This window comes from Macrotis lagotis, chromosome 1, assembly GCF_037893015.1.
Source record: "Macrotis lagotis isolate mMagLag1 chromosome 1, bilby.v1.9.chrom.fasta, whole genome shotgun sequence".
NCBI classification, from domain to species: domain Eukaryota; kingdom Metazoa; phylum Chordata; class Mammalia; order Peramelemorphia; family Peramelidae; genus Macrotis; species Macrotis lagotis.
The window spans coordinates 435,179,694-435,203,127 of NC_133658.1; the positions used below are offsets into that span (position 1 = coordinate 435,179,694).

General features: G+C 34.6%; 1 protein-coding gene across 1 annotated transcript in view; it reads right to left on the reverse strand.

Moving 5' to 3' along the window:
* Window positions 1-272: 272 nt before the first annotated feature.
* The window catches only part of HSPA4 (heat shock protein family A (Hsp70) member 4), a 46,360-nt gene continuing 23,198 nt past the window's right edge, over window positions 273-23,434 (reverse strand). Inside the window, exons 6-19 of the mRNA XM_074213244.1 lie at window positions 22,241-22,374; window positions 16,193-16,437; window positions 15,088-15,164; window positions 13,339-13,490; window positions 12,786-12,892; window positions 12,378-12,511; window positions 11,128-11,309; window positions 6,641-6,730; window positions 6,280-6,432; window positions 5,257-5,382; window positions 3,344-3,451; window positions 2,010-2,129; window positions 877-1,038; window positions 273-515 (exon numbers count right to left, since the gene is read on the reverse strand). Of these exons, the coding sequence (XP_074069345.1) occupies window positions 312-515; window positions 877-1,038; window positions 2,010-2,129; window positions 3,344-3,451; window positions 5,257-5,382; window positions 6,280-6,432; window positions 6,641-6,730; window positions 11,128-11,309; window positions 12,378-12,511; window positions 12,786-12,892; window positions 13,339-13,490; window positions 15,088-15,164; window positions 16,193-16,437; window positions 22,241-22,374 (1,994 nt within the window). The 3' untranslated portion in view covers window positions 273-311. The remainder of the gene's footprint in view (window positions 516-876; window positions 1,039-2,009; window positions 2,130-3,343; window positions 3,452-5,256; window positions 5,383-6,279; window positions 6,433-6,640; window positions 6,731-11,127; window positions 11,310-12,377; window positions 12,512-12,785; window positions 12,893-13,338; window positions 13,491-15,087; window positions 15,165-16,192; window positions 16,438-22,240; window positions 22,375-23,434) is intronic.

Here is a 23,434-nt window from a genome sequence, read left to right on the forward strand (position 1 = left end):
GATCTCCATAATAAATTTTTCCTTTAACTAATCAAACATTAAAAAAAAAGAAGAAATTACTGCTTCAGAGAGTTCAAAGTAAAAGTGTATAACATAAGCACTATGGGAAAACAGACAACATATTGGATGATATATTGACGCATTTTTGCAGTTTTCATATTCAATACATGGATTTCTCTTCAAGAGAAAAAAAATTAGAAAATGAATTCTAAATAACTTGCAATATTAATCTGTTCTCTTTGCTATTTAAAACAAAGTTGACAACTTAAAGCTTTATGATAAGTGGGCTTTAATATAAACAAATGCTGGAATTAGTCAATGTCCATTTCAGGAAGTTTCTTCTCAGAATCTGGGGAAGCGCTTGGATCTATATTCTGCTCAGTGGACTGAGCCCCTCCATGGCTATCATCTTGTCCTTCTACTGGTCCATTCTGTTCCACAGGTTCATCATCTTTTGGAAGCTCCACTTTGGGTCTAGGTTTTGTAACTACAGGGTTACAAATGCTTGTAAGCTCCTAAAACAGAGACAAAATCATTGGGACTTTTTGGCAAATGGCAAAGAAATTTTACTCATTTTATTTTAATCCCATCTCTGATACTATCTTGGAGTCTACAAAAGCTACTTAATTTTTGTGGGCCTCAGTTTACTCATCTGTAAAATGAGGGAGTCAAAACTAAATGACCTGTACTGATTCACTGAACTCTAGATCAACAATCTGAAAAAAAAGTGACAACTGGTCACATTTTATCCCAAGTTCTGTCTATTAAGATGACTTAAATGTTGCTCACTAAATTATACTCAAGAACTACATTGAGCCATGTAATGAAGCTAACTAAATAGTAGTAAGGTCATAAATATGCAAGAGAATAAATTACTTTAATTTTTGCTTCAATATCCTTTGTCTTTATGATTGGATCCACAGTAAGACTCTGCTTGTTTTGAAGATTTAGCTTGCTGTTCATCCATTCCATTGCTTCATTAGTGCTCTTTTCAACTTTCAAGACATCTGCTGTATCCAAATGGTCAAAATGTTCTTCCTATAACCAGATGAAAAAACTTATCGATAAGTCACAAGGCCAGCTATCTCATGTTTGCCTCCTAAAATACAGACAAAACTTCACCTTTTACCAAAGTAGAGAGATCAGATTATACACTCAGAAAAATAAACATCTTCATTAAAATACACAAAATATAAAAAAGAAGGTACTTTCAAAAGAAGTAATTCCTGGATGTGGTTTTATTAAGCAGAGTTTTAAACTCTACGAACATTGAAGAGACTATTAATTGAATTTTTAAAAAATGCTAACATAAGGAGTTGAAGAACAAATCCAAAAGTATTAAAAAATTAACTTTTACACCATCAAAACGATTCATTAGCCAGTTTGAATAAGCATTAGAAAGCAATAAATATTATTCAACTGTAAAATAAACGGCTAGGTCTAGAATCAGGAAGATGTGAATTCAAATCCAACCTCAGACCTAGCTGTGTGACCTCAGGGAAGTTTAACTTTTGTCTGTCTCTTGTTTCTTCACTATTAAAATGGGGATAATAAAAGCCTCCACCTTGCAGGGATGTTGAGAGGTTCAAATGAGCTATCTTGTGAAGTGCTTAACACACCAGCTAGCATGTAGTAATTATAAAATTCTAGTTATTATTTTTGTTAAAATACTGTACCCTGCCTTACAAGTAAAAAGGTGAAGGCAACACTAAAATATCTACTAAGTACAGTATATGGAGGGCAGTAAGAAGAAAGAACAATGAGACTCAGAACTAAGAACTGGGGCCAACACTTCGAGGCTAAAGTCTGAGTTCTTGAAATGTACTAGCCCTGTCTGTGCCACCTTCTCAATATTATACGTGATAATTCCTTTAGAATATTCTAAGAAATCTCTTAAAAAAGAAAGCTGGATGACATTTTTTTTTCGTGATAGGAATACTACTCTTTTAAAGGAATAAGGCAGCAAAAAAAAAAACTAAAATTACCCTTGCAAAAAGGAAAATAGATACCTTGTTTCTGAAAGAGTCAATTACTTTCATAAACATTTGGATTTGCTTCCCCAGTTCTTCAAATGCCTTCGGTCTTTCTTCAGATTCTTGGAACCGGTTTTTAATAGGCTGACCCAGATTCTTGGTAAGAAAGAAATACACACTGTTACAGTACTTTCAGAGTAACTGGAATTTTATTTTTACAACTATTTTTCTACAGAATATAGAAATCGCAAAATTATTATAGATTTGAAACAAGTATATGTATTCCCTCATATGATATGGGGATAATTATTCCAAGTCTAGCTCAGTACCACTCTCCTTCTAGGTGACCATCTCTACCAAGCAAACCAATCATGTAAAGAATGCCTAAGTCAAACAATATTATAATACTTATTCTTTGTCAGAAAGGAGAAAGGCCAGAAGCTAAGCTGCAGGTCAGCCAGAGACCAACCCCTGGCAGTAAAGCACAGTGCCAGGCACATAATGCTTTAATAAGTGCTTATTGATGTGACACTGTTTTCTTTTGATCCCATATTATGCTAAAATTTTCTTCTCCTCAATGAATGAAATGCTAATTTAACTCTTTAAATGTCTAAATCTACCAATAATTAATAGCCTGATCCTCTCAGCATCAAATTAGGAAATCTTTTCTGTGAGAAGTTTTCTTGCTGATACCAAATATGTATGTTTCACTGAATTTCCTGATGTTTTAGTAAGTAGCTTACCATCACAAATGAGACTGTATGGCCTGAAATGGTAGTAATTTGAAATGAAAAATTAGTCCACCTTAGTGCATTCCCTCTTTCATTATAAAGGCAGCACAGAGAACATTGGACCTGAATTCAGGAAAACCCAAATTCAAACTCACCTTAGACATTTCCTAGCTGTAAGATCCTGAGAGCAAGTCACATGACTGCCTGCCTCAGTTTCCTCATCTGTAAAATTCTTCCTGTCCTGCCTTTCAGGGTTGTATATAAATTGGGATGATAGGTCAGGAGGACCCAAGTTCAAATCTGGCCTCAGACACTAAGTTACAAACCTTTGTGACCTTGGGCAAGTCACTTTAACTCCATTGCATTGCAAAAAGCCAAAAAGAAAAAAATGCCATTATTATTACTATTGCTATTATTATTATACCTTTATTCAGAAAAAAAAAATCTTGTAATAGGTAGATACCTTAGGGAGTCCTCAAAACCTTCTGGAAATGTGATCCAAGATGGACCTGATTTCTATTGAATTATTTTCACTTAGAATTACAGGATTTCAGGATATTTTACTTCAAATTTTGTTGTAATTTCATTATGAAACAATGCAACATTTTTGTATTCCTGTAGTAGTCAAATAGCAATTACCTTCAATTCTGCTAATTTGTCAATATAAACATGTTTGGGCTGGTCTTCTCCATCTTCATACAGCCAATTTTCAGTATCTTCTAGTTTCAAAGTAAAACTATTACGATCCTACAAGTAAAAAAAAAAAAAAGGAAGAAATTTATACTCTAGAAAAATAATTAGCTTATAAATTATGTTCAAGCAATCATCTTCTCTCCTCCCTTATCACTAGATTCCTAGAAAACTCCTAGAAATTCCTAGAAAAATCTGTCCATACTTGCCACCTCCACTTTCTCTCCACTCTCACTCACTTGTCAACTCTCTACAGTCTGGGCTTACGATATCACTAATATATAGCTGCTGTCTCCAATAGGGCAAATAGGATCCTATGGCCTCTCAAGTCCTCATTCTTCTATCCATATCCACTACTATCATTTGCCACTAATTACAATTCCCTCTCCCTTTCACCTCCTGTATAACTCTTCTCTCCGGACTGATGATATTACTTTGGTTTGGTTCTGTCTGGCTACTCCTCAGTCTCCTTTGCCGGATCATCATCCATCCACCTCTAATGGCCTTACCATGGATGTCCCAGAACTTTCCTTTCTTTTAGCTCTCATGGGTTCACTTATCTTTATGAAAAGTCCTGATGTCATGGTCCTCTTTGAGAACAAAGAATAAACAACAGCAATAACATTTCTAATGCAGATGACTCCAGACCTGTGTTTTCAGTCCTACTCTTTCCTAAATTTTAGTTTGACAGTCAAAATGATTATTCTGGAAGCATCTTAAACAACCAGCATGTCCAAAATACAACCTGATTACTTTTTCCTCCAAAACCATACCCTTTTCTAGCTTTCCTCTTCGTACTAACAGCACTCTCCTTCCTAGTACTGAAATGATCCACTAAATCTTGCTGTTCCATTTTCTATTCATAAAGTCTCAAGTCTTTCCACTAACTAATCTCTCCTCTTTTTAATCCATCCTCCACAAAATCTAAACCCAAACAATATCAAAGCCTTGCCCAAGAAACTTCAATGAATTCCTGTTGTCTTAGAGGATAATGCCCAAACGGTGCTATTGGACATTTTGTGGCTTTTAAAATACATGATTCCAGTCTGTCTTTGTAGATGAATTCCACACATTTCCTCTCATACAGTCTTCGCTCCAGTCAAATAGGCTGAAATGATGTACTTACCTTCTGTTTCCTGCTTCTGCACAGGAAGGTTATGTTGCTCTCATTCCCTCAATTCCTCCCCCTCCCCTCATTCCCATGTCTGGAATAAACTCCATTCTCTTATGTGTCTCTCTCAGAGTAACTAGCTTCCTTCATGGAAACTAGAGACAATTGGTTAGTGAGATGTTTAGTGGGTCTGCAATCAGGAAGATCTGAGTTCAAACTTGGCCTCAGACACTTACCAGGAAACCAGGAAACTAGACTGCTGTCTACTTTGGTTTCCTTATCTGTAGAACAGAAATGCTATCTCCTACCTCAGAGTGGTTCTGAGAATCATATGAGATATTTCACAAGTGCATGGCACAGGGTCAGTTTTATATAAATGCTAGCTACTATTATTTTTATGATGTTCAAGACTCAGTTCAAGTGCCATTGTCTACAGGAGTTCCTTTCTGATTTCTACAATTATTAGTATTCTCCCCATGGCACAAATTATTTTATATATTTAACTTATATAATTTTGTGCTGACCCTACCCCCTCAACTTCCATGCCCTATATGAATGTGAATTCCCTGGTAGAATCTGTTCTATTTTTTTCTATATAGCCTGAAGACTGCTGAATTCATGAAATTCTAACTCTGATCAACTTCAATCACTGCTCTCTACAGATTCAAATAATTATGTTCATCTATTACCTTGCAAAACATACATGGATCTCCTAAGGACACACATTTTAAATTTCCCAACCAGTACTTACATCTTCACTAACAAATTTCTCATAAAGGCCATTTAGTTTGTCTCTCATTTCATAAACATATTCTTCCACTGCATTCTTAGCATCATTTCTTTCCTTTTCCAGCTTATCCTGCATAATCATCTTTCCCTGAAAAAAAAATGGATAAATTAGTAAGATATTAGCTAAAAATACCAAATTATGATTGATAGAATATTATGAATGTAAGAGTCCCACAATTTACAGAAGAGGCAGAAAAATACAAATTCTTCCCACAACTCTCTCAAGCAAATCCTTTAAAAACAATAGAATGAGACTTTATTAAGGATGAAAAGAATGGGTTCAGTACTGAATTTATTAAAAATAAAATAATTCAAAGAAGACTTTATACAAAATAAAGTTCTTGTGGGAGGAGGAGATATAATGGAGAACTAGAAACAAAAGCAGAGACTATTGTGGCTAAATAAGAAAATTTTCAAGTGCTGCTTATAGCACATTTAATACAACAAAGTTATCCAGAATAAATGCTTCTTCTGTCCTACAGCCTATGTCACTCTCACATATGTAACACTTGGACTGGAAAGAGGGAAAGAAAGCTCAAGAGCTCATCTAAGAATTCTCTTCAAAGATTTGCTATAAATCTCTGAATTCTACAAATTATTCCTTAGGGTAAGGTCATTTCTCTGACACCCCTTCCAAAATATTTTTAAAAGTCTGATGATGCAAAATAATACAAGAAAAAAGTATTTCAAAACACTTTCATAGATACAATTATGATTAAATATTAAAAAAAATTCAAAATAGGAACTGTTATTTAGAAGATGTAGCTGTACTACTAAATTTAACTCTGCTAGTTATACTAGTATTTAAGCAATAGCTATATTTATATGAAAATCTAAAACAATGCGAATTTTTAAAAAAATCAAAATATTTTTCTGAGATACTAGTTTTCTGTAGTAATATAAGTTAAAATCTAGTTAATTCACTAGACTCAAATGTCTGTGTTTCAAAGCATTAGTTTGCAATTAAGAAAATATGAATAATTACCTCATTCTCAATGTATAAGTTCAACATTTCTCTACCTATTTGCCATAACAACTGATTTTCTATAGGGAGATCCACAGTGGTGGTTTTAACTTTTGCCTTCTTAGCTTGAGGTGGCTGATCCATTTTTTTATCTTTGGATCCAGGCTGAGAAGTCTACAAAATAAAAAAATCAGTTAAACACACAAATATACAGGGTTTTTGGATATTTTAATTACTAAGAACATTCTAATCAGTCATTTTAATATACTAACCATGATTAAGGAAAATTACAAAACTTATTAAAAAATTCTTCAGCACTGAAACAAATATAAAAGAATTCCTTAATACTGTTGATTTTAAAGATTCAAATGCAAATTTATACCTCCATTTCTTCAGATTCTGTCTTATTTTCCCCTTGTATCTGATGTTGGTTTTCCTCAGTTTTCTGTTCATCTTGGTCTACCTGCATCTTCTGTGAAAAGATGAGATCAGATTTTACATATGGCTAAACAGAAATACACATACTTTAAATAAAACTGCAATTGGGAAATGTAAAAACAATATAACATAGATACTAATCCATGGCCAATTTGCAGACAATAGGCACATCCACTGCCCTATACAATATTCCAAAAAATGAAGGAAGATGCAAAATGGTGGAGTTAATAATAAATAAACCAAATTCTAGAGTAGCAGAACCCACAAAAACACTGAAACAATTTTCCAGCTCAAGACAACTTAGAAGATACATGGGAAGGGTCTCTGTTACACCGGGGTTGGAAAGGGCTGCAGCCAGAGCAAACCAGCTCCAGTTATCCAGGAATGGACTGTGGGGTGACTGGGTTTGTGGAAGCAGAGGTAGTTTCCAGACCTCTCAGCTTAGGTACCACCAAAGACAACTGGGAAGATAAGCAGGAAAACTCTGCCTCACCAGAGTGAGAGTGGAGCCCAGTCCAGCACAGACCTGATCCCAGGGGAACAGAAGCAGGCCTAGGGAGCCACTGGGCAGCTGCTTCCAGGGCATTCAGGTCAGCCCACAGACAATAAGGATGTTGAGGGGAGATTGGAGAAGTCTCTCTGCTATCCCTGAGGCAAGACTCTGCTGCTTTGCTCATACTCAGATCTGGGTCCTAATGTGAGGGCCCCAGTATCAGGAAAAGGAGCACAAGCACAACCCTGAAGTCCTCTTCAGGGGGTCTCTTCTCATGTTTCCAGGACAGAAAGGAGTGCTTATGATCATCCACAGACCAGAGCACAGGTGAGAAGAACAGCCAGTCTCTCATAAGATCCTGGATGTTGAGAACTTGCAGGTTGTTTCTGTGGGGGTGGCAACAACTGCAAAAATCCTCAAAAACTTGAGATACTGCATCCTTCACCCTGGAAGCAGAGGCTCACCTTAACAAAGAGTTAAAATCAGGTCACAGGTTGGGGAAACGAGCAGAAAACAGAAGGGAAAAAAAGATCCGACCATAAACAATTACTTTGGTCCTATGGAAGATCAAAATACACACTCTGAACATAACATAACAAAAGCAAAGTTTCTCAATCCAGAGCCTCCCCCCCAAAAAGATGAATTGGTCTCAGGCTATAGAAGAGCTCAAAATAAAGTTTGAAAATCAAGTTAAGGGAAGTAAGAGGAAAAACAGAAATGAGAGAGATGCAGGAAAATCACGAAAATCAAGTCAGCAGCTTGGTGAAGGAGATACAAAGAATACTTTGGAAAATAACATCTTAAAAAGCAGTCCAAAAGATCAGGAGAATGCCTTAAAAAGCAGAATTGGTCAGATAAAAAAAAAATATAAAAATGCCCTGAAGAAAATCATTCCTTAAAACATAGAATGGAGGGGCAGCTAGGTGGCATAGTGGATAGATATGAGGAAGAGGGAATCACAATACACTCAACTGGATACAGAAATACATCTTAGCCTAGAGGAAAATAAGAGAGGAATGGGATGAGAGGGGGGCTAGAAGTGATAAAAGAGAGGGAAGATTCTGGGACAGAGAGACAGGGTCTAAGAAGATTGAGATTAGAATAAATAGGGATAGGTGGGCATAGGATGGAGGGAAATACAACTAGGAATAGCAAATATGGGGAAAAAATACTTCAGCAATTTCTCTGATGGACGATTAAGAATGCTATCCACCCCCAAGAAAGAGCTGAAGGTGTCTGAACAACAGACTGAAGCATACTTTTTCCTCTCACTTTATTTCTTGAGGGAGGGGGATTACGTTTACTTTTACAACCTATTATATTAATGCATTTCATGGCTACACATTTTTAACCTATACCAAATAATTAACTTTCTCAATGGAGAGAGTAGAGTGGAAGGAAGGGTAGAAATTTAGAATTCAAGGTTTTAAAAGTAAATGTTGAAACTTGTTTTTGTATGTAGCTGGAGGGAAAAAATTAAAGATACAATTATATTCCACAAAAGATTATAAATGGAGGCATGACTTACTCAAGAGTTTTCAAAAAGTTCATTGCCCATATTTTCAGACTTTTTTCAATGCCTAAGCTTTATTGATTTTTTTTCCTCTTAATTTTGTTTTTGGTACTAAAAATAATGCATGGGGGGCGGCTAGGTGGCACAGTGGATAGTAGAGCACCAGCCCTGGAGTCAGGAGTACCTGAGTTCAAATCCGGCCTCAGACACTTAACAATTACCTGTGTGGCCTTGGGCAAGCCACTTAACCCCATTTGCCTTGCAAAAACCTAAAAAAATAAAAATAAAAAAATAATGCATGGGGTGACTTTCTGGCAAGAACACTGCGGGAGCTTTTGATGATACAAAAAAAAGAGACATCAACAAATATATATTTAAAAAACCCACAGAAGGCATATTTGAATGCGAATCATTTAACTACTTTTAAAATCAACTTGAAGATACCTTTTCCAAACTTCAATCAGAACCATTACAACATAAACAAAAAGCTTTTTTTTTTGTTTTTGCAAGGCAAATGGGGGTTAAGTGGCTTGCCCAAGGCCACATAGCTAGGTATTAAGTGTCTGAGACCGGATTTGAACCCAGGTACTCCTGACTCCAGGGCTGGTGCTCTATCCACTACGCCACCTAGCTACCCCCCAACAAAAGTTCAAATTCAATTTGAGGACTTTCCAAATGAATGGTTTCACTTTCTAATATTAATGGATGTAAATAATAGCTGCTGCCCATTCTTTTAAAATAAAATTCCATCAGTTAAAGTAATCTATCCACTTATGTGCAAGGTCCTCATGCTCAATTAACTTTATTAAATCACTGAAGTTAGCCTTTTTCTTTGGAGGCTAGGCCTGGAAAAATTCAAATAATGGCAGAGCAGAATACTAAAAATATACAAGTTGAAGGGAGGTATCTGCACCACACACACATACATATATATGTAATCAATCAATAAAGCACTAGTAAGTACCCCAGGAGAAGACAAGAAAGTAAAGAATGAAACCTTTCCCATCTGACCTTATATTTTAACTAAAAAACAACACACAAGCAACTCTCTCTTTCTCAAAGTTTGGGGGTCAGCACCAACTACTAGTAGGGGAACAAGAGGTAACATATAATCATGATGTTGTTGTGAAGACTAGTTGGTTTGTAAAAGGCATGAAATAGCTAAAGAGAGAATTTTACAAATGAAGTCAAGAGGGAAGCCATGGAGTTTACTAATAGGGAAATAACATGGCAAGATTTGTGATATATGATATCTGTGGTGACTGCCACCAAAATAATTGGTGCAGAAATTAGAGCAGTAAAAACCTATGCTTAATATTCTTAGGTTCAGAGATAGAAAAATAACACCTGAACAAAAATTAAGATTCGAACAAGTTTTCTTACAGACAAAATTATGTCAAAGTAACAGAAATACTTCTTTTTTTATGTTGCAATCTCAGACATTCTTTTAGGTTATAAAAGCAGTCATTCTCACATATGTCCCAAGTAACTATTTTATAAACTAAGTCAAGTTACAGATTTAAACTATAGTTAGAAAGTTCATAATGGGTAAATTAATTAAGAGATTTTGCATGCCCACAGAATCAGTACCAATAGAATCTCTTCTTGAATTCTTTTTTGATATATCTAAGGAAGTACGAAGGATAGGTACCAATCATCTCAAAAACCTCCTAAAAAATAGTTCTAATCACTTATCCCTCCAAAACAATAAAAATTTAAAAAGGAAATAAAAAAAATCAAAATTTCCCATAAAACCTGCTTATCGGTTTTAACAAGACATAATTGAATTTATTAAAGAAATTAAGTGAAGTAGAAGTGATCAAAAGTGATCTAAAAGCCCTCAAACAATACAACCAGAAAAAAGCATTATATTATTGTGTAATTTTACTATCTCATACTTTTATTTTTCTTCCTTAAGAATTTGATTCTCTGTCATCACATTCAACTGAGAGCAGTGTATAACATGAACCAATGTAAAGACTAACAGAATGCCTTCTGTGGGGGGTGGGAAGAAAGAATGGGGGGGAAAATTGTAAAACTCAAAATAAATAAAACCTTTCTTTAAAAAAGAACTATGAGACAGAATTATCAAATCACCCAGAAGCATCATTTAACTTCTCTGCCAATACTAACTGCATTTATTTATGTTTTGATTTCTTGGGGAGGCAATCAGTGTTAAATTACTTGGCCCAGGCGCACATAGCTACTAAGCCTGAGACCAAATTCAAAATTCAGATCCTTCTGACTGACAGGGCCAGTGCTCTATCCAATGCATCCACACCTAGCTGCCTCCACCAACTGTACGTAACATCTAAAAATTATCCTAGATAAGGACTGCAATCTGTCAAATACTAATTATCCACCCAGTTTGTCACTATTTTTGTACTGGGTTAAAAAAGCACAGGCTTTTAAGACCTGAGATTACCTCTTCCTCTTTTGCATGCTGATCTGTTTCCATAGGCTCTTCACATTCATCAGACTTGTGTACTTCCACAAGGGATGCATTAGACACACTGAAAATACCATGCACATTGACTCGAACTTTTACTTTCACCTTTGAACTGGATCCATCAGTCTGAGGGGTCACCTTCTGAACCAAAAATTGGGCTTAACATGTCAGGGACAGAGGAGAACAATGATTAATAAAAGAAATTTGACTATAAAATGAACAAAATGAAGGAATGAGAATAAGAAAAATGGAGATTCAGAGTAAAACAAACCCAAACAAAATATCTTATGACCCTTGCAAATAAATTTCAACGGTCACTTTAAGTAATATGTTACTCTCAAAACTGGAAGTCATCTTTAATTCTTTCCTTTTATGCCTAAATGTTAAATTCTACAGCACTCTATCCCTCTTCATTGTAGCTGTGCCTGAATTAAGATGAAAGTACCTAAAAGGATCAACATGGTCCTGCTGTCTCTTACTACTTCAAATTCATCTTTCACATCACTGTCAAACTGTTTTACCACATAATTTGAAGTCTCATTGTCATGGTCATTAATCATTTTCAGTTACTACAGTTATAAGAAACTTCTGCTCTAGTCAATCTGGTTAATTTTTTCTGTCCCCCAAACATGCATTGCCATTTCTATTCCTGTGCTTAGGCTCTACTCCCAGTATCAGGTGTTCTTACCTCTCACCAATACAAATCCATACCTTATTCTTCTTCAAAGTCTTCCCTAACCATGATAGCCTGTCAAAGATCCCATCTTTCTCTAGAATCAGACAACCCCTATCACTTCACTAGCATTTAAACAAACTGAATTGTAATATTTTTATATTATTTACTAATATTGTTAAATAAATGCTATGTGAGAATTACTAAACATCAACCAGAAATTAGGATCAAGACTCTCTGTATTCCATTTCTTTCTATTCAACTGTGCGTGCCTCAATATGTAATATTAGGCACCAAGTATTTTCTGATTTAATCAGTTCTCAAATTTAGTAGGATCACGGTTGTCAGGGCTACCTAAAATGTCATTTGGTTTAAAAACGTTCCCTATTTTATGGGTGAGCAAATTGAAAGCAAATATAGGCACTGACTCTTAAGTTTTGCATTCTATCCAGTGCACCAAAATGTAGAATTTTTCCTGAGCTCCAAATTCTCCAGGTATACAGGAATCATTCCAAGACTATCCACCATTTTATTCCTAACCCCTTTAAAATACCTATAGCAGGATCTGGGTAAGGCAAATCCTTAGGAGAACTATAATAGGCCTCAAGATTAAATGGTTCCTTTCTATAAAATGAGAGAACTTTAGAGAAAGGGGCTGCATGATTCTTCGTGAAGACTTCACAGTCACTAAAAAGAAGGAATAAAAAGCAACATTTAGAATAATTATATTTTAAAGTGAATTTAAAGTACAATCTAATTTATTTCAAATTTTCTCTCAAAACTATTTTAACAGTCTGCCAAAAAAAAAGATAGACCTAACCATATTATACATAAAAATATTTTTTCTGATAAACCTGTCTTACTTTAATCTATGCTACAGATAATTCAATTCAATATAATTGTGAAAAATGCTACAAAGAACATGAATTTTAAGTATTCAATTCTTAGGAAATGTTATTACCTTATTCCTTCTTCTGCTGGGGAATTCCATCGAAGAGATATTGGATATGGTACTATGTCAGTGATAGAAAATTCTCGTACTTTGAAAGCAGGAGACAATATTGCACACTAAAACAACAAAATAAACTATTATATTTTTATAGGTATAGGTACCCAAAATAATATAAATTCGATATCAACTTATCTATAATTTACTAAACTTCCAGACAAATCTTTGCTGGTATGCCCTAAAAAATGAATTTATAATCTTAATTTCACACTCTCAGCTTTAGTTTTAAAGAAAATGTATTTTTTCTAGTTTTATTAGCCAGATATATTTACATTAAGTTTTCTTTTATTCCAGTGGTTATTTTCCATTTTTAAGTTATGAAAATGTTTCAAAATTTTAATCTAAAGAATAGTAAATATAATTTATATTCTGACACTAAATTGTAATCAAATAGATGGCAGAATAACCTTCACTATCAAACTATATCCTACAAAACAATCTACCTACCTAGCTATGGCCTTGTGTAAAATCAGATACCTACTAGCAATTCATGAAATCAACTCACCTGCAATGCACACCCTCGTGTAACTGCTTCATCAGCATTCAATGTCGTACTAAGTTCTTTGCCAAAGAATTTGCTGATCTTCTCTTTCACTGCAGGGATTCTAGTGGTACCACCAACTATCTCTACTGCATAAATGTCCTCTTTCTTTAAGCCTATTTAAAAGAATAAGAAATAATCAAGACTTTTAAACCCTTTGCGCTATTAAAGACGCTATGATTTCATTACATTAAAATTCATTCCCAACTATCTTTTCCATCATTAGCCTTACTGAATAGACAATGAAGGCCCACAATGAAGTGAAAAATATAAATTGAGTAAGAAAGAATTATATGAATGACAATGACAGAAATATGTCACAAAGCAGTATCTGTATAAGTGATTTTGTTTTCTAATTAGTTATCCCAAGATAAAGGTTACTCTAAGAGAGATAATGTTATGACATTATCATCATCCCCAATTTCGAATCTAAATATCAGCATTTGAGTCACAGAAATAAAATTTCCTTTGAGACGGAGCATGTCAGGTTACCAGGTTTGACTGCACTCTCAATCTAACAAGGGAAAAGAAAAACAGGTTTTGCTTTTTTTTTTTGGTAAAAATAAAAAAACAAACTTTCAAGCCCAAGATGACAGGAATGGTTGTAGTTAAGGCATCCAGGGTAAAATAAGTCTCTTCTGGATCAATCCATCTCGAAAGCTTTTGTAAGGGTCTACTGTAGCATCTTAACCCCTCTTTCAAGATAGCTTTGTTTCAATTCATTAATTCAACAATCACTATTTGCTTATTATGTGTAAAGCAATCATGTCTATTATCTAACCTCAACTCCTTTCTCTGCAACTGAATCCATTTTCGATTGTTCTGGCCTTCCTGGTGATAATGGTTGATCACCATCTTCCATAGAAAAGCCTTTCGTATGTATACCTAAGGACAATTATTAGGGTACACTCAGCTTCTCTTCTCCAACCTAAATATAACTTACATAACTATGATGAGTATAAGACTTAATCATTTAGGGTTTTATCCACAAAACTGGGCACACAGTACACATCACAAAATTTCTATTTTTAAAAAAGAAACTTGACAGAATGGTCAAAGTTAATAAAAAGACATTCCTTTTGTTACATAATGAAGGAACCCAACTTTTTCAGGAAATTTACATTTTGTTACAAAGTTTGTTGGGCAAAGTCAGTTTTACTTCAAAACAAAATGTCAACATTTTTAATCAAAATTAGTTTTTTAAGAAAGTCAGTGACATTTAGAATTAACTTGTCCAGTGAGGGAAGTGAGATTAGGGGAAAAATGGTAAAACTCAAAATAAATGAAGTTTTTTTTAAAAAAGAATTAACTTATCCAACAAAATGTTCACCACTAATGAAACATCAATATTCTTACAGGTAATGAGACAAACACTATTAGCATTAAGAGTAAAAGGCAACACTCAGAATATCAATAAAATTTTAATTTTTTTAAAAAGGAAGCCAACATTTTACTTAGAAGGATCTAAATTAGTTATTAAGACTTTTTATCTGGATGCTCTATCTCTGAATTTTCCTAATCATTAGCAAAGAAAGTTAGGAAAAAGGGGCAAGGTGTAAAAGTCATCTTAAGTAAATCAATCATATTATGGAATTTTTAGGAAATTAGCAATTATAGGAAATGGGTGCTTAAAATGTGTCAATTCCCATTGAAGTACTTAAAGGATTTTTTTTTTGTGAAATATGAACTATTTCACAATAATAATGAACTTACCGGCTTGTTCCAAAACACTTCGAAGTGGTGGCTCCACTCTAGCTAAGAGATCATCACACATCTCCAAAAATTTGCTCCTAATGTAAGAAAAGAGAAGTTAAATTACATTCACCTTTTAATAGACCAAGATAAAAAAAAACCCTTACCATCCTAAGACTTCAGAACTCTACTGGACTGTGCTAAATAGATACATGACCACCTAGTATTTAAGTGTTAATTTAAGTCTCAATATACTGCTAAAATTTTCCCTCTAAAGGCAAGAAAACAGCCTTCCTTTAATAAAATAATAACTGTTAAAGTACCATCTTTAATTATTTCTAACTTCTATTTCATACCTTTGAAGGAGTTAAGATTATGCTTTTTCAAATTTATCAATGAAGTATTTATTAAGCACCCACTAAGTACTGGACACTCTTGTTAGTCACTGAATATGTAATAAAAACACAAAGAATAAAACAATCTGCATCTCAACTTTATCAAAAAAGTTCTCACAGTCAAGGATAGCTCTGGATTCTTGATAACTATGCAAAATAATCATGAGCTCTGTCAGAATCAATATGCTAAGCTATAAAGGCGGGAGATTAGTTGTCAAGAACTAATCTATGCAAATTTGAAGTGGCCATCAAGAAATGATATCTTCTGGAGGAAAGATTAAATAAGCAGCTTCTTTAAATTATCTAAAAATGTCTCATTTAAGTAGGCTATTTATGTCAATGCTCAGCTAACTCAAATATCAAAATTAGAAATTCATTTCTCAATCACAGTGAAAATAGAAAAATCGGTTCAATTTGTGATTTTAGTTTTGTAGCTCACAAAACCATCTCAAAGTCATTGAAATATATTCAAATTTCAAGCATATGGTTAAGAATAAAAAAGCAAAAAAAGCAAAACCAATTTTTTAGGTTTTTTTTTTTTGCTAGGCAATGGGGTTAAGTGGCTTGCCCAAGGCCACACAGTTAGGTAATTATTAAGTGTCTGAGACCGGATTTGAACCCAGGTACTCCTGACTCCAGGGCTAGTGCTTTATCCACTGCGCCACCTAGCCACCCCCAAAAACCTAAATTTAAAAGTCATTTTTAACCCTTATTTTGAAATTAAGGAATACCTGTTCATAATTCCAGATACATCAACATCATTCATGAAACATTCTATGTTCAAAGGGAGATCTGAAGCATTTGCACTCATCAATTTCTTGAGTTTTTCACACTCCTGACAAAGTCGAAGCAATGCTCGAATTTTGGACTTGATGTCTAATTTGTATTTCTTCCCAAATTCTTCGCAGAAGTGATTTACTAACTTCTCATCAAATTTTCTACCTCCCAATGTTGGATCAAATGCAGTGGCCAGAACCTAAGAAAGAATATGATTAAGGTACAACATGGAAACAAAGTAAAGACTGACAGATTGCTTTCCCTAGGGGGATGGGGGGAGGGAAGTAAGATTGGGGGAAAAATTGTAAAACTCAAATATCTTTAATAAAAATAAGTTTAAAAAAAGAATATGATTAAATTACTTCAAATAGCCATTAACTGATAAATCCTTCACAATCCTCCACAGTGATAGAGTACTTTAATGTTGGCAAAACTTTCTTTACAGCCACCCTTGGAAGAAGGAAGATAATCTGCTAAGCTAGTACCCAAAGATGATAAAAACAAAAATTGGAAAACAACAAAATTCACAATTGTCTATGTGAAGGACAGGTACAATCTTCTAAATGAAAGTAAACTTGGCCCTTTAAACACTAAAAGTCTAAGTGTTGTTTCACCGAACTTTCCATTTCCAGTGATTGATTATAATGCCTGGTGCACCACTGCTCTTTTCAATGCTCCCTTCCCCTAAAGATTTAATATTTGAAAAAAGTGTTATGAAATGGCTCTTAAACATCAACCAAAATAACTAAATGCAATTTTATGACTGTTTAAATTTGAATGTTAATTTTTGTCATATAAAATGTGTTTGGTACATGTAAAATTTACCTGTCACTATGTCATTTCCTTTGTCCATTTATTATTATATGTCAACATACACACTTCCCTTTTATATGTTGTTGGTATATAGCTATTCTTATCTGCCTTCTTTTTTTCCTCACATTTTTATAGATCTCCCTATAAACACTTATACCCTCCAAACTTATCTATCACAAAATCAAAAAATTTCAGACCTCAAAGGAATCCAAGTCCAACTAAGCCCAATCAAGACCCGAAAACAAGTCCCTCAAAATCAAAAGGACAAGCATCACACAAGTCCTCTAGAGACAGTCCACCATTTACCATAAAGTAAGCTAGAAAGACTCATTTTATACAGAAAAAGTAACTTTCCCAAGTTCAGAAAGGTATTAAAATTCAGATGTAAGATTTGAACAGGTTCTCTTATTTCCAAATTCAGCTATAGTTTCCATTTACCCTCCATCCTCCTATAATGCACTAGGGAAAGTGCACTGGTTGTTTTTTTTTTTGCTTGAATCCAGATTCATTTAACCTTTGCCATCCCTACCCCAATGCTCCACATGCAAAAAGAACTACTTAATCCTTCTCCAATATGACTACTTTTACAAAACTCAACCCCTCCAAAGACTTCTTTTTTCCAGGTTGAACATTCTCAGTTCCTTCATCTAGTAATCAAGGTCCCTTCATGGTCCTTGGCTTCTCATTTCTTTATGGCTCTCCAATAATTACCAAAAAAGTGGCAACTAGAACAGAACACAAAGAACTGCAAAAGACAACAATTACGTAACTCCTGATTCCTGAAATCTATGTCTCACTGAATGCAGCTTAAGTTTGCATTAAGTGAAGGGGGGTAAGGTTGGGTGTTACAGACTGCCCATATTTTCAGGGATATATCACATTAGCTATCCCTCCCATTTTCAAATATCTGAGAAGGACGGCACTTGTTATTAACCAAGTCACCGATAAAAATACTAAGTGTACAGGGTCAGCTAAAGCTCTCTGAAGAACCTTCTTCAAAGTTGACATTTAACCTATTGAAAAATAACCTTTGGGGGAGGCTAGGTGGCGTAGTGGATAAAGCACAGGTCCTGGAGTCAGGAGTACCTGGGTTCAAATCTGGTCTCAGACACTTAATAATTACCTAGCTGTGTGGCCTTGGGCAAGCCACTTAACCCCATTTGCCTTGCAAAAACCTAAAAAAAACCCAAAACACCTTTGGAGCTAGCCATCTAACCAATTCAATTGACTAGCCCAGATCAATCCATATTTTACACAAGGTATTATGAAAAAAATACTATACCAAAAAAAAAAACACTAGGTGAAACACATCTATACCAAAAAAAAAAAACCCCTAGGTGAAACACATCTATTTGGAATTCCTGTTAATAGACCAATTTTTGTGATCTTGTTTAAAAAAATAGACAAACTAAGTTAGACTGGCATGACTTCTTGCTAAAGCCATCTTTCTGATGATCACTTCCTTTTCTAGTTGTTAATCCTCTTCCTGATAAAATATTTTTATTTATTTATTTGGTTATTTGGTTTTTGCAAGGCAAATGGGGCTAAGTGACTTGCCCAAGGTCACACAGATAGGTAATTATTAAGTACCTGAGGACAAATTTTAACTCAGGTCTCTTGTTTCCAAGGCTGGTGCTCTATCCACTGCACCACCTAGCTGCCCCAAATTCTTTCTACTTCTACTTTCCCCCTCTCTCATTCTAACACTTCAGGACAATTTTCTCGTGTTATTGTATCAAGATTCTTTTTCAGAATGTAGCTTTAGGTAGTTTAATTATTCTTATGTTTTTCCCTTTGTGATCAGTTGTTTTTTGGTTTTTTTTAGGTTTTTTTGCAAGGCAAAAGGGGTTAAGTCACAGCTAGGTAATTATTAAGTGTCTGAGACCACATTTGAACCCAGGTACTCCTGACTCCAGGGCAGGTGCTTTATCCACTATGATCAGTTGTTTTGTTTATGAAATATTTCTGATTGTGAGACGATCAACTATGATGGATGAAGCTCCTCTTAGCAGTGCAAAGATCAAGGACAATTCTGAAAAATCTGTCACAGGCAACTTCATTCTCACCCAGAGGAAAAAACTATGGAGACTGCTGAATGCAAAGCAAAGCATACTATTAATAGTTCACTTCTTTCTCATGTTTTTTTTTTCCTTTCCCCTTAATTCAAATTCTTCTTTCACAACATGACTAATATGGAAATGTGTTAAACATGATTTCACATGTAAATCTACTAGATTGTTGGGCACCATGGGGGAGGTAGGGTAGTAGAAAGACTCATAAACTTGTAAAAGGATGAATACTGAAATCTACATTGGCATGTAACTGGAAAAAATTAGAGAAAATTTCAATTAAAAATGAGATGTTTCTTTTTCTCTAAGTTTTAAAAAATTTCTATATTGTTTATTATTTCTTGGTCTTTTGTAACTTCACTGGCTTCCCCTAGGTCAATTCTAATTTTCAAAGAGTTATTTATTTTCTTCCTTAACACTCTGGATCTCTTTTCCAGTTGGATTTCACATTTATTTGTTTGTTTATTATTTTGGGTTTTTGCAAGGCAAACAGGATTAAGTGGTTTGCCCAAGGCCACACAGCTAGGTAATTATTAAGTGTCTGAGACTGGATTTGAACCCAGGTACTCCTCCAGGACAGGTGCTTTATCCACTACGCCACCTAGCCACCCCTTTCCAGTTGGATTTCTTTGTCATACTCTTGTTTTTCTAGGATTGTTATTTTCCTTCAATCTCTCAACTCATTTTTGAGTTCTTCTATAAATTCTTTTTGAACAGGTAACTATTTAATGCTACTCTTAGGGGAATGAGAGGCTTTTTTGCTTCAGCAACTTCAGAGAAGACAAACCCTAACTTTCTCTTTCCCATAGTAACTATCAATGGTTTCTTTCTAGTTTGCCTGCTCACTTAAAGGTGAGAATTCCTGTGACTTTAGTGGAAGTTACCTCCCAAACCAGATGCCCCTAGGGCTCACCTCTTGCTGCTCCAGGGAACTAGCCTAAAGGTGTTTACATTTCACTACTAGAAGTAGGTCTTGTTCCTATCTTCTCTGGTATCCCAGGAAGGACCACTGTTCTGTTCTTGAAATCATTTTTGTTGCTCTACATTCATGATGAGGTGCTTTTTGACTTGTTTGTGGAGAAAATATGGAAAGGCTGGAATTTTCTGACCTACTTCACCATCTACACCCAGATTCCTCTCCAGGGAATGCTTTTTGTAGAAAGTGGGATTTTAACGAAGCCAAAGACATCAGTGGTGTGGAGTAGAGAGGGATTTTTCCAAGGCATAGGAGAAGACAAGAGAATGCCTGAAGCTGAGAGATGGAATATCTTATTTGGATAGAGGTATTAGGGGCTAAGACATAATACTGTACAGATAGGAGAGGGCTAAATTATAAAGGTCTCTGAATGCTAAATAAAGCACTTTTTATTTGCTCCTAGACCACTGGATTTTATAGAGTAAAGGGAGTGATCTGGTCAAACATGTTTTAAGAAAATCATTACAAACAATTTTTAGGTCATCATGCAAGCAAATACTGGTATGTCTCACTTTTCCAACTTACTGAAAATGAAATACTCCAATTTCCATATTAGCAAGTAAAATAATAATGTAATGGTTAATAATAAGTAATGGTTAAGCTTTGCAAAGTTCTTTACATATCTCATTTTATCCTTATAAATTTTTTTTTTTAGGTTTTGCAAGGCAAATGGAGTTAAGTGGCTTGCCCAAGGCCACACAGCTAGGTAATTGTTAAGTGTTCTCACAAATCTTGATAGAGATCCCATTTTATAGATGAAGAAACTAAGGTTGAACAAAAAGTGACTTATCCAAGGTCACAGAGGAAAGTAGATGCCTAAGGCTGAATTTGAACTTGAGTCTTCCTAATTTCTGCCCAGTATTCTATCCACTACACTACAAGACTAACTGCAACTTAGTCTAATGAAGTTTAATAAAACCATTATATTCAGAATGAAAACTGAACTCATTGGAGATGGTGAGATTACCAAGAAAAAGAAATATCCAGAACAAAGTCTTGGGGTACACACACAGCTGGAATGAAATGTGGATGATGTTCCAATTAAAAAAAACTGAGGAATGGACAGATAGGGACAAGAATCAATACAGAGCAGTAACATGAAAATCTAAAGAGAGAACATCATATAGAATGTGTATCAATGTCAGATATAGCAGAATTCAAGAAGAAAAAAGATCATTGGTAACTTTGGAGAACAGTGATTTGAGTGATGGTAGTCAGGAGTCAGATTAATAGGTTAAGTAAATAAAAGAAAGAAAAGTGTAGCCACTGAATTAAGATTATTTTTTTCTAGGAATTTGACTCTGGAAAAGGAATACCAATAAAAAAGACTTGAAGGATGGTAAGTGAAGATTTTGGTTTGTTTTTTCCACCTAAGAATGGGGAAGACATAAACATATCTGTTAAAGTAGTATGGAAAAAGCCTGGGGAGAGGATGAAGATAAAGAGCAAAAAGAGTGAAGATAAGATAGGAAACGATTGATGATAAAAGAGGAGAGAAACTTTAGACACAAGAAGTTAAAAGGGAGAAGTTCAAGATGAGAGAAGAGAAATGACTGTAATGGTAATCTGTCAGAGGAGACAATAGGGAATGGCATCAAAGGTGTGTTTAAAGGTGTTGGCCTTGGTGAGAAAAAAAATGGAGGAAAAGAACTTAGAATGGGCAATAATAACTATGTGAAGTATTATTATCACCATTTTACAAATTACAAAGTTAAGTGAGAATAAGAATAGGAACAAATAAGCATTTATATAGTTACCTACTACGTACAAATCACTGTGCTAAGAGCTTTTTTTTTTGATCCTCATAACAACCCACCTTACTGCCAGTTGCCTCTAGAATGAACTGATTTGTTGTGTCCTGTCTGAGGCAGAATGAGACCTCAGACATCCCAAGTCCAACATTTTATGTACTATGTCAAATATATCTTAAGTACGTATCTTAACTTTTAAAAGACTTATAAGAACTCTTTGATGACACGATACTTCTTAAACACACAAATTATAAAACACTAAGACCAATTTTAATCAATGAGTACAAATAGTTTAAGAATTATTGTACTATCTCAAAATCTATTCCGTCCCCCACTGAAATATCACAATTACAAAACCCCCACTCCACACTCCAAAAGAAAAGATATATTTACTTTGAGTTTTCCTTTGTTGAATGCACACACAGACACCTGATAGGCAGAATGCCCCATGTCAACAAAAACAACATTTCTTGGTTTTTCTTCTAGGGCAGGCAGATCTTGTTTATAGATTCCATATGCAAGGGCAACTGGAGAGAAGAGAAAATGCTGTTTATTTTAAAAAACTATCATTCAATGATGCAGTATTTCATATCAGGAAAACTAGAGTTATTAAAATGAAGTTTCCATATTCAAAATGCATCTGAACGGGAGCACTTTGAGATATAAAGGAAAAAGACAGCACTTGTATTTTAGCATAAGAAAACTACTTCCTAGGGGTGGCTAGGTGGCACAGTGGATAGAGTTCAAATCTGGCCTCAAACACTTAAGTTATTATCTTTTCAGTTGCCTCATGTGTACTACACATGTACGACAAACAGAATGTCTTGAGGAAAGTGCTGTGTAAACCTTAAAATATTATACATAATGTTTTAAGTAGTCTTAAGACAAAACAAAGGTTAGATGTACTATTCAACAATCATAATATTTCATAATTTAACTTGCTTTTATTACTAAATCTCCTTAGCTAAAGTTTCACCAAAATCTGTCCTACTCCATTTTTGTTACAGATAACGTGATAACTTTATGACTTAGCTAGAATGCCAAAAAACTTCAAGTCTCCCAAATAAAATTAAATCGGTTTATACAAGTAGACTAATATGTAACTAAGTAACTGGTGTGTGAGGACAGAAGCAAAAAAGAATGTGACTGAAGAAAAAGTGGCAATGTTCAGATCACTGATTCAGTTAAAAAAGCAATTTAAATGTCAGATTACAGCAATCTATGTCATAGCCTTCTACAGCTGCACAACTATGTAACTCAGATAATCATTCTCAAAATCAAAACAAAACAACTATCAAATGCCTTTTGTGATAAAATATGACATAATTTGAGAAACCTTAGGGATTATACAATCCTTATGAGGTAAAATTATCCTCAAAGTAGTCTCTTCTGAACAACAGGAATACAGATTTATAAAAATCAATGCCAGAAATATCTACACAGCATTCTTACCCAATTAAGCAGAAAACTCCAATTAGTAAAGATTTTTATTATGGGTCTAGTTCAGAAATTTTTAATTTAGCAGGATGCCTTAAATAAGTGAACGATATCAAATTTGATATTATACCCATACAAATGCCATCCTTA